The 12,362-nt window shown below is 46.8% G+C and overlaps 1 protein-coding gene across 3 annotated transcripts in view; it reads left to right on the forward strand.

Annotated features, from left to right (window-relative positions):
- The first annotated feature begins 586 nt into the window (after positions 1-586).
- The window catches only part of SYBU (syntabulin), a 44,562-nt gene continuing 32,786 nt past the window's right edge, over positions 587-12,362 (forward strand). For all 3 annotated transcript variants that reach the window (XM_081874294.1, XM_081874295.1, XM_081874297.1), the window contains exons 1-2: positions 587-807; positions 3,288-3,495. In XM_081874294.1, the coding sequence (XP_081730420.1) occupies positions 781-807; positions 3,288-3,495 (235 nt within the window). In that variant the 5' untranslated portion in view covers positions 587-780. The remainder of the gene's footprint in view (positions 808-3,287; positions 3,496-12,362) is intronic.

A 12,362-nucleotide genomic window follows, 5' to 3' on the forward strand; every position in this document is an offset into this window, starting at 1 on the left:
TTTCAGGTTAAGAACGGCCCTCCAGAACGAATTAAGTTCTCAACTCGAGGTACCACTGTATTTGTTTGAAAGATGGCAGACTTCAATCCTTTAGAAATGGAGGCGACTGGGTTGGCAAATTCCATGTACTTCTTCCATTTAAAAATAAAATAAAGTACGGTAGTTACAGGCGTGTGTTGACAGTACTGCTTGTTCTCAGCTGATTTCTCAAACACCTGCGATCTCCGCTTCGCTCCAAGACGAAAAACTCCCTTCCTTGGAGGTTGGACGGGCCATCCGCCATGGATGTTTTGGTTGAGATTCTTGCAATTGGGGTGGACTAGATGACCCTGGGGGTTCCCTTCCAACTCTACAGTTCTATGATTCTAAGACGACACCGCGCGCTGCTCAGAGAAAGAAGTGGGCGCCAGAGGCTCCCTCCCCAAAGCAAACCAAAGCGCCCCTCGGTTCCCTCCCCGCGGCGCTTCTGCCCTCTGCCAGGAGGCGTCCACGGCTGCAGCAGCGCCAGGCAGCCAAGCGGACCAGGCAGAAGCAGCCGGCGGCAACGGCGGCTCCACGTTTCAGGGCGGGGCGAGGCAGCGCTTGGGCTGGGCAGGGCTGGAGCTGCTGCGCGCTAGCAAGGGAGCGAGCGAGGCAGCGGCAGGCAGGCAGGCAGGCAGGAGGGCGAGCGAGGAGGCTGCTGCGGCATTGACGGCGCCTCGCCTCTGCCTCCTCCCCTGGCGAGCAGCTCTGTGTCCCGCGCCACCTCCCACCGCAGCTGCGTCGCCGGGTCCAGGCGGGATGGGACCCCTCCGGGAAAGCAGCAAGGTGAGCGTACGGCGGAGGGGCTCGCAGGTAGGACGGGCTAGGGGCGGGATGGGACACCTCGGGGACAGCTGCCAGGTGAGGTAAGAGGGCTCTCCGGTGGGGCTGGCGGGGAGGTTGAGGAAATCAGGTCCATGCACGTGCAGCCCCCAAAACACGCGTTCGGTGTGTCGCGTGTACGTGTGAATACTTGCCATCATGTGTGCGAGTGAATGCGGGGTGTTGTATGTGCTGGCACCGGGGTTCAAGCTTTGGCTAAGGCAAGAGCGGTGTTTAAGACTAGGATACACCAGCAGAAAAAGTGGGATGATGGATATTTTCACTTTCCCCCTCCCCTCCCCTCCTCATCTCTAAAATGCCCAGCAACAGACGCTAAAAGAGCAAACGCTGCTGAGTCCGCCCCTGATGGAGTCTGACATCATTAAGGCAAAATTTGTGGGATTCAGGGTGTGTGTATTTATTTGAGGAAGTGAAGTCGAACACGGTGGATGGAGATGTGTGGGGCAAAGGCAAGGGATCGGGGTGAAGGAAATTCATAAGTGGGGGTCCCCAAGCAAAGAGGAGCTGAAGGGTGTCTCTCGCCCTCCCCACCTTCCTTGCAACAGCATCACCCAGAAGAGTGTCCCTCGAGTCCATCTCTGATGGAGTCTGACATCATCACTGCTGCTGTGCCCCTGCCGCAGATTTTCCTCTGGAGTGGAGGGTTTTTTTTGGGGGGGGGAGCAGGGAGAGACCTAGCTCACAATTACGTTACCCCAAAGCTCGGAAGGCTGACCAGAATCCCCATTTTCTCTGGGCAGTCCTTCCCCAACCTCTTTGCATTTGCCGGAACCTCTTGGGGGCTGTAGCCCTGCCGATACAGGTGGCAAGGATGCTGCAAACGGCTGTGATAATTGCCTTTCAGTGCTTTTCCAGCTGATCCAATTTTAGCACAGTAATTGCAGTGCTGGTACTTGGTTGTCTTTGCATAGGATCTGTGCATCTCCAGCCTGTCAAACCTTTCGCTTTTAGCTGTTGACTTCTGCTTTTTTTCTACCTCTCCGGCACGGGAGTGCACTTCTGTGTGGATACTCCCACGCACATATTGATCGAACAAGGCTAACCCCCATCTGCTAGGTGTGGATACAAGTGGGGCTTTTTATGGTGATATGTTGGACTGTTGCACAAGAGCAAAACTCCAGCATTTACAGATTGCTGGAAAAGCCCTGCGAGCCATTTTGCACATTACAACGGAGTTGCCTCAGCAGCAGCAAATCGCATCTTCCTAGCAAGTAGACCATGTGACGAATACATATGCTTGCAAAGATGCTTGCCACATCAATGTCTGCATGTGACATTTCCCACATTCTCGCCTCGTTTTTAGCTCTGCTCAGTTCAGCAGTGGCATAACAGCCGCTGCAAATCACTTCCGCATGGGCAGAACCACAGCTAGGCTGTGTGCACGACATACATTTAAAGCCCATCGTTTAACCTGCACAGAGCTACAATTACCAGTGCCCTTAACAAACTACAGCTGCCAGGATTCTTGGCGGTAGGAGGGAGGTAATGTGCTTGGCATTTAAGGTGCACAGAACCTTAGTACGGTGGTACCTCGGGTTACATACGCTTCAGAGTACATACGCTTCAGGTTACAGACCCCGCTAACCCAGAAATTGTACCTCGGGTTAAGAACTCTGCTTCAGGATGAGAACAGAAATCGGGCTGTGGCGGTGCGGCGGCAGCAGGAGGCCCCATTAGCTAAAGTGGTGCTTCAGGTTAGGAACAGTTTCAGGTTAAGAATGGACCTCCGGAATGAATTAAGTACTTAACGCGAGGTACCACTGTATCATGTTCATCGTCAGTGTAGTTTCAGTCTACATCAAGGAAATAAGATAAGAAATATCCAGCCAGTCCATCTGGCTTTGTACTGAGTCCAGAATTTTAGGTCCAGGATTTTAGCTACTAGCCATGAAGACTATGTTCTGCATTCCACGGTTGAAGGCAGCAATGCTTCTGAATACCCGTTTCTGAAACCACAGGATGGGAGAGTGATCTTGTGCTTGGGTTTCTTGCTGGGGGTTTCCTACAGGCATCTGCTTGTCCGCAATCAGAACAGGATGCCGAACAAGATGCCCTGATCCAGCAGCTCTTATGTTCTTACGTTGTACCATTGAGATGGCCCTCACTGTGGCCAACTGGAATGCTGTCCATGGGCAGCTCCACCTGAGCCGAAGCAGTTTTTGGTGGGGATCATACCATCATAGATTTGGAAGGGACCCTAAGGATCATTGAAGTCCAACCTCCTGCAACGCAGGAATAAGCAGCTGTCCTGTATGGGGATCGAACCTGCAACCTGGGCGTTATCAGCACCATGCTCTAGCCAACTGAGCTATCCAGGGGTGTTAGCTGACCTGCTGACTCCATACATTGAGCCAGACCTTTGGGTGGGGCAGGGCTGGGAAATGCACATGGACTGACGTGCCCATTGTCTCTGTCATTGGAAGGAGCACAAAATGCAGGACAAGGAGATCTGCCGCAGCCGCATTCCTCGCCTGGTCCTCCGGCCTCATCTCCCCCAGCAGCAGCTCCGCCACCAGAAAGTGTCCCCGGCGTCCGAGTCGCCCTTCTCGGAGGAGGAAAGCAGAGAATTCCACCCCCTCAGCTCTTCTGGAGGGTCTGCAAGGACCATCAGCAGCAACAGTTTCTGCTCAGGTACTAGAAGAAACAGTGTGTCTGTGGCAATGCTGATATTATAGTCCAGAGATGGGGAACTAATAATAATAATAATAATAATAATAATAATAATAATATTTCTACCCCATCCTCCCCAGCCAAGACTGGGCTCAGGGTGGCTAAGACCAGATATAAAACAATTGATTAAGATACAACTTCAAAACAAGATTAAAATACAACATTAAAATGCAGCCTCATTTCAATAGAAACTCAAATCAAAAACTTTTTGGGGATGAAAACGTCAAATCTTCACCAAGGCCAACTATCCAGACTGGTCCTACATGGGCCAGAAAAAGCCAGGGAAGCCCCCAAATAGGAGTTCCATCACAGAAGGAGAAAGGAAAAAGGAAAGAGGGGGAGGGGATCAAGTTGATTCCAAGCCAAAGGCTAGGTGGAACAACTCTGTCTTACAGGCCCTGCAGAAAGAAATCAGATCCTGCAGGGCCCTGGTCTCATGAGACAGAGCATTCCACCAGGCTGGAGCCAGTGTTAAAAAGGCCCTGGCTCTGGTTGAGGCTAATCTAACTTCCTTAGGGCCCGGGGCCTCTAGGGTGTTGCTATTTATGGACCTAGTAGGCATGATAACCATGGTGACTATGTTCTGCCTTGACAGTTGGTGGCAGTGATACCAGTTTCTGAAAACCATAGAAGGGTAGAGTGCCCTTGTGCTTGAGTCTTGCTTGAGCATTTCCCATTGGCATCTGGGTGGCCACTGTGAAAGCAGGATGCTAAATTAGATGAGCCACTGGCATGATCCATTAGGTTCTTCTTATGTTCTCCAGATATTGTTGAACAGCAAGTCCCATCATGCCAGGCCTTTGGCTATTTGGGAAAGGATATGGGGTATTTATTGGAAAATGAAAGTAATAGACACATTATAATTGCATGTTCAAGGGAATGTCTTATCAGATGTCAAGTAACTGTACAGTGGTACCTCGGGTTAAATACTTAATAAGTTCCGGAGGTCCATTCTTAACCTGAAACTGTTCTTAACCTGAAACACCACTTTAGCTAATGGGGCCTCCTGCTGCTGCCGCGCACAATTTCTGTTCTCATCCTGAAGCAAAGTTCTTAACCCGAGGTACTATTTCTGGGTTACTGGAGTCTGTAACCTGAAGCGTATGTAACCTGAAGCATATGTAACCCAAGGTACCACTGTACAATCTTTAGAGGAAATCTGAGTGCGGTGCTGCATAGGGATGTTTTTAATGCTTGATGCTTTATTATGCTTTTATATTTGTTGGAAGCCACCCAGAGTGGCTGGGACAACCCAGTCAGATGAGCGAGATACAAATAAATTTATTACTGTTATTATTACTATTACAGGAGGGGGTTGGGCCTCCTCTCCTATCAGCCACTGCCATCATGGTCAATGGTCAGGGATCATGAGACTTGTAGTCCAACAACAACTGGAGGGCTATAGATTCCCCATGCATTTTAGCCCAATTGCTTTTCCTCTCTACCCAAGAAAATAGAATAACTTCCCTAACAGGGTCAGTGGTAGCAAATATACCAACTGAAACTTGTAGAAAATTAATCAGTTTGCTGTATAGTGGGAGCCTAGGAAGTCAGGTTCAGCTATATCAACTTTGTCTACACTGAATGACAGCAGCTCTCTCTAGGATTTTAGGCAAAGTTCCCTCCAAGCCCTGCCTGGAGGTGCTGTGAGTTGGACTTGGGATCTTTTGTATGTAAAGCAGATGCTCTTTCACTAAGCTGCAGCCCTTCTCCAGTTACTTTGTCAGAAATGTATCCCAAGAGGCACCAAATATATATTGTTCCACATTGCCAATTGCCTGGCTCCATACAGTGGAGCTTTAGAGAGCAATAAAGTCACTGTCAATGAAACTCAGCTCTGAGCACATGAAGCATGTGCCGCTGACTGAAATCAGATGTTTCTGTTTGGATTAGTAAGTGTTTATCTTGAACGCTGCATGAAAAAAAAAATTGGCATGCCCATTTTAAACAGAGCTGAAGTTTACACACTTGGAGAATCTGAAGGGTGAGGTTCACCCAGGAGCAGTTTGCATGTGAAATGAGAGGGGTAATTGGTTCAGGAGAGTACCGATTTACAGTTTCAAAAGATGGTTTCTAAAGAGAGCTTATATCCAAAGGTGTTTCTAATCCCTGTCTCAATTATAAGTGACACAGCAGATGTCATGCAACAACACTGATTTGTGACACCCAACCTCCTACTGCTTCACTGTGTCACATGTGTGGGTCAGTAATCAAATAATGACCATCTAGTACAGGTGTATGGAACTTTTGGCTCTCTAGATGCTGCTGAACTACAACTTCCATCATCCCTGGCCATTGGCAACATCTGGGGGGGGGGCAAATGTTTGCTGCACCTGGTCCCGTATAAGCAATGTTGAGTGTGGAAATTACAGCATGCAAATGAAAATACAGTCTTGCCCTACCTCCATCCCCTGCAGATATTGATACTAATTTGACTAGTGGGAATTTTCCTATAACCACACAGTGGCTGGCTTAGTGATTCAAGTCCAAAGACAGTTTGGAACAATTGTCCAAAGGGAGAGTGTACAAGGAGGCACAAGGGATTTCTTAGTTATAGGGGAACATCTACATTGCTAATAATGTACATTGGCTTTCTAAGAACTCAAGTCAAACCTGCATGCAACTTCATTCTTCCCATTTGTGGTTTATAGCAACTGGTTATTTAGAGTCCTAATACCTCTAACAGTGTGCTAGATCATGGCTGCTAACCACTGATAGCCTTGTCCTCCATGAATTTGTTCAATCCACTTTCACAACTATCCAATTCAGTGGCCATCGTTGCCTCTCTGGGGAGTGAATTCTGTAGTTCAACTTCATTCTGTGTGGAGGAAGTACTTATTTTTGCCTACCACTTAAACTTTCACAGCTTCCCCTGGTAGGACTTATAGTTCAAAGAGGGTGACAAGGATTCTAAGCAGGCCTCCAGCTCTGTCTTTCAGAGGGAGAGGGAATGGCTATTAAATAAGCCCCGAATGACAGTGCACGGCAGTCGCAGAGCCGGGACTCCAGTCATAATTTGTGCCAAAAGCAGCCCTGCTAAGCTTTTCACAATTGGGCAGGAGGAGAGCTGGATTGGCAGGGCTGCTTAAAGAAAAGACTTGCTGACTCATAAAGTATAACCACATGTGTGGAGAAGTTACAGCCACCCTCCCTGCTGTACCCATCTCTTTTGCTTTAAGTGCTTCCCCAACGTACTCCCATTGAAAAAAGGGGTATGATAGCAGACAATTGCTGGCTGGTTGTGTTGGGGGTGGACAAGTGAAAGTGGGGGTAGGGCTGCTCTTCTCCCTTCTTATGACTGCTCTGCTCATTTAGTTGGTACCTTTTGGCTCTCTGCTGTGCTGTTCTGCTCTTCCCCCAACTCCTTGACTGGCTAGCAGGCAGGCTAGATATAGTAAGGAGATGAAGAAGACCCAAAGGAGTCTCAAAGCGGCTAACATTCTCCTTTCCCTTCCTCCCCCACAACAAACACTCTGTGAGGAGAGTGGGGCTGAGAGACTTCAAAGAAGTGTGACTAGCCCAAGGTCACCCAGGAGCTGCATGTGGAGGAGCGGAGACGCGAACCCGGTTCCCCAGATTACGAGTCTACTGCTCCTAACCACTACACCACACTGGCTCTCAGTGGCTTAGCTCAGTGGTAAAGCATCTAATTTGGGTTCAGAACATCCCGGGTTCAATGTACAGCAGATCTGGGGACCCCCAGTACAGTCATACCTTGGGTTACAGACGCTTCAAGTTCTGCATTTTCGGGTTGCACACTGCGCTGAACCCAGAAGTACCGGAACGGGTTACTTCCAGGTTTCAGCACTCATGCATGCACAGAAGCACTAAATCACACTTTGCGGATGTGCAGAAGTGCCGAATCATGACCTGCGCGTGCACAGACGCGGCACTGCAGGTTGCAAATGCCACGGATCACGTTCACAACCCAAGAGTCCACTGTACTGGGAATGTCCCCAGTTTGAAGCCTTGCAGAGTGGCTGCCAGCCAATGTAGACCAGAGTTTCTCAAAGGGTGTGGCAGGAGAGAATGGCAAGTGTGACAGGAAGATTCAAGAAACATCAAAGAAGCATTTAAACATTTCAGTGTAGTATGGTAGAGTATCAAAATATTATTATTATTATTATTATTATTATTATTATTATTATTATTATGCAGAATATGGATAGATATATTTTGAAAATGAGAGCAAGAGCAAAGATTCTTTGTGCTGATGAGGAGATGAGAGTTTGTTTGTCTCAAATTAAGCCTAATATAAATGAGATTACCCAGCAAAAGCAAGTTCACACCTCTCACTGAGTTTGTATACATACTTAAGGTCCGTGCTTTTTTCCCCCTTAAAAAATGTTTAGGGGTACTCTCATTTTGTCTTAAGAAAATCATAATTTTATAGTTCAAATCTGGAAAAATAAATACTGTAAATGGACAAAAGTACAAAGATTCACAAAATGTTTAGGAGTATGCGTCCCCTTGTGTCCCCCCAGAAAAGAAGCACTGCTTGAGGTAAATATGTAAGAGGATCGTTTATAATTATATTTTAGGAACTATTTGTGTAGCTGCATTGTTCATAATAATAATAATAATAATAATAATAATAATAATAATAATTTATATACTGTCCTGTACCCGCAGGTCTCAGGGCGTTTCACAGGGTAAAATTACAATATTAAAACACAGAACACATACTCAAAATAAAAACAGAAACGACTGAAGAACACCCCCACCCCAAAAAAACCCCACACCTTAAAAGGGCAACCAAATGCCTGGTTAAAGTGGAATGTTTTTGCCTGGCACCTAAAGGTACATAATGAAGCCACCATGTTCCCATGATCATATTATAAAGAAGTTGTCTCCTATGTTATAAATCACGCACTTCTTGTTGTCCCCCTGCCTCATGTATTTCTTATCAATTAAAAATCAGCCTGGCATGAGCAAATTTTTAATGTGAAAGGGTTGCCCAGAGGAAGGAAGTTTGAGAACCACTGATGAAGACAATATTAATCTATATGGACCAAGACATATAAACGACCCCAAGTGATGATAACATAGCTCTGTGCAGCTCAACCTGTGTACATCATATGTGAAATCGCCATATGTGCACTTTTTTACACACTGTGGTACAGAGTGGGCGAACCCACTTGGACTACTGCAGCGTGCTCTCTGTGGACCTACCCTTGAGGGTGTCTGGGAAACTACAACTAACCCAGAATGTGCCTGCCAGACTGGTGCCTAGGAGCAGACTCTGGGGCCATGTAAATCCAGTCCTAAAGGACCTACAGTAGTACCTTGGGTTACAGACACTTCAGGTTACAGACGCTTCGGGTTACAGACTCCGCTAACCCAGAAATAGTACCTCAGGTTAAGAACTTTGCTTCAGGATGAGAACAGAAATCATGCTCCGGCGGTGCAGCGGCAGTGGGAGGCCCCATTAGCTAACGTGGTGCTTCAGGTTAAGAACAGTTTCAGGTTAAGAACGGACCTCCAGAATGAATTAAGTACTTAACCCAAGGTACCACTGTACTTTGGCTCCCAGTATGTTTCTGAGCACAATTCAAAGTGTTGGTGCTGACCTTAAAAGCCCTAAATGGCCTCGGTGCTGTGCAGCTGAAGAAACATCAGCCCAGACATTGAAGTCCAGCTCTGAGGGTCTTTTGGTGGTTCCCTCATTGTGAGAAGAGAGGTTACAGGGAACCAGACAGAGGGTACCTGCACCCGCCCGGTGGAATGCCCTCCTGCCAGATGTCAAACAGATAAACAACTATCTGACTTTTAGAAGACATCTGAAGGCAGCAGGTTTTATAATTTGTTGGAAACCGCCCAGAGTGGTTGGGGCAACCCAGTCATATGGGCAGCGATAAATAAATTGTTATTGTTATTATTAGAGCGTATGCCCCCTTGGCCTCGCTAGGACTTATTTCCCCATAACACTACATATAATAAGAATAAGGATGCATAGGATTCTCTGTGGATTAGGATTTATGCATGCTGCATAAACATCCTGCAAACCTTTTGAAATGAGGCTACTCTGGATTAATTCATTTGTAAGTGGCATCCTTGCTGATAAAATGAGAATAAGATTTCTGCGTCTGCATTTTTACACATATTTTAAGAGAGAGGGGGTATGGCCTGTTGAACTCAGTGGGGCTGCAAAAGTCACAGGAAGGTGTTGGGCTGTATCCAACTAAGTTCTACTCAGAGTAATCCATTGGCATTAGACAGGTCTGTTCATTTCAGTGGGTCTACTCTGAGCACGGCTAACATCGGCTGCCCCCCCCCATTATTTCTTCTATGAAATCATTGATCAGCGGGGGGGGGGGGTCCAGCTTTCAAAACCCACATTTGTTCCAGCCAATTGCATGTGGAGCTCGTTATAAAACTTCCAGTTGGATGCTAGGCTTCGATAAAACGAAACAAATGCTTTGGCGTGTGTGCTGTCTGTCATCTGACATTGAAACAGGCACCCTCCTGCCTTCTCCCTCCGGTTTGGATTTCAGCTGCAGGGTTCATATGTCAAGCAGAGAGAAAAACATTCTCCCAGCAGCAACGCCTGCCTCATCAGCTGCCGAGTATTTCACCACATCAGGTCTGTTTTCCTTGTAAGTTGCATAGTAGGGGCTGCTTGGGAGAGGTTCTCCACTGAGCACTGCATTTCACCTTGTCAACCTGGAAAAGGGGATGTCGGCAAAGCAGTGTCAGCTATTCAGCTTTGAATGGCCCATTCATGGCCTGGGTGTTCCAGAGAAAGGCAACCCAAAAGAGTGTCTCCTGAGCACTCTGGAGAACGTAGGCTGTGGAGATCTGCCTGCAAGGTAGTAAGACATGTGTGGCACCCACAGCAAATGGGGCAGCTTTTTCACACCAAGCACTACATCCCTTAGCGCACGCCAGTGATTGGCAGTGCAAGAGGCAAAAGGCTGGTAGAGTATCTGTGGGAATGTTCAGGGAGGCAGGAGAGAATATATTGTTTACTAATATCCTTCCTAACTTGCGTTAGCAAGTTTCTTTACTTAGCAGAGTGCATTCCCCTTTACACAGAACAGATTAAGTTTGAGAACCAAGGTACCACTGTAATGGCAATAATAAACAGTTTACAGTTACACCCAAATTAAAACAACCACCAACCCCAACTAAACATTTAACCTTTGGTATAAGCTCCATTGAACTTAGTGGGGCTTGCATTTCTGCAGATGTGCATAGGATCCCACCGTTAGGCTGCAATTCTTGTATACTTTTGCTCAAGAGTGAGCCTTGTTGAACTCAGCAGGGTTTGTTTCAGAGTGTGCATATGCCTAGGGTCAGAATGCACATGAATGAATATGGAATTATCTTGCCTGGCAATTCCTGGAAAACTGATATAGTCTTGCAAGAGCCCTTCTGCAAAGCAGTTTCCCTCATCTCAGTGCTCGGTGCACCTGCTTGAGAAGTCACGCCCGATGACTTTCGCTTCTGTCTTCACCTGCTTTGTACATCAGTCACCACAGGGAGCTGGAAGAGAGGAGCACCTGGCAAAGTATGCCTCATCCTTCCCCGCTTTCATTCATTTCTTTTTCAAGGCATCTGCACATAGGACGGTGCAAAGTTTGAAGTTACACTTTACAATTTATTTTAAAGGTTTTGAAAGCATCCTTTGGCACTGATGGATGGTTGCAAAGCACGTCGACGTTAGAAAACAAAAGCTCACAGTACATTCATTGCAAGTTGTAGCTCTTAAGGGCCTTCATTACAAACTTAAAACTGGCTTAATATTTATTTTCTCTTTCTTTTTTCTGTATATCATTTTTATTAAATTTTCTGTTTTACAATTTAAAATACTCATTTTACATCCTTAAGATATCAGTGACTTTCCTTCTTCTCTTTCCATGGTACATTTTACATATCATAAATCCCTGCATATTTTACAAATACTATACCCAGTGCTTTTTTCCTGGGGGACGCAGGGGTATGCATACCCCTAAACATTTTGTTTGGCCTCATTGAGGGGGCAGTATTTCAATATGAGTAGGAAAATGAGAGTACCCCTAAACATTTTTTTAGCGGGAAAAAGAGCACTGACTGCACCATTCAGTATTCCATTATTGCATCCATCAAAACTTATTTACACTGTTGAATTTATCTTAATGCTGCCAGCATTTTCTTTTCTCTTTCTAGGGCATCAAGAATTCTAGGGTAGGGAGACTAGGGATCTGTAAAGAGATCATTCTTAGTGCAGACCTTCCAAGTGTCCCTATTTTCCAGGGACAGTCCCGGATTCCCAGAAACCATCCTGGTTTCTGATTTGATCCCAGAATGTCTCACTTTTCCTTAAAGTAAAGGTAAAGGGACCCCTGACCATTAGGTCCAGTCGTGACCAACTCTGGGGTTGCAGCGCTCATCTCGCTTTATTGGCCAAGGGAGCCGGCGTACAGCTTCCGGGTCATGTGGCCAGCATGACTAAGCTGCTTCTGGCAAACCAGAGCAGTGCATGGAAACACCGTTTACCTTCCCGCCAGAGTGGTACCTATTTATCTACTTGCACTTTGACGTGCTTTCGAACTGCTAGGTTGGCAGGAGCAGGGACCGAGCAACGGGAGCTCACCCCATCACAGGGATTCGAACCGCTGACCTTCTGATCAGCAAGCCCTAGGCTCTGTGGTTTAACCCACAGCGCCACCCGTATCCCTCTTTTCCTTAGGATGTCCCTATTTTCATTGGGAAAATGTTGGAAGATATGGAGATATCCAACCCCCTCAGGCAAGAAGATAAGTGATTATACATCATGTTGGAAGCCACCCAGTGTGGCTGGGGCAACCAGTCAGGTGGGAGGAGGTAGAAAGGTGTTTTTGTTTTTG

This window comes from Podarcis erhardii (genome assembly GCF_964252035.2).
Source record: "Podarcis erhardii genome assembly, chromosome: 8".
In the NCBI taxonomy this organism is placed as follows: domain Eukaryota; kingdom Metazoa; phylum Chordata; class Lepidosauria; order Squamata; family Lacertidae; genus Podarcis; species Podarcis erhardii.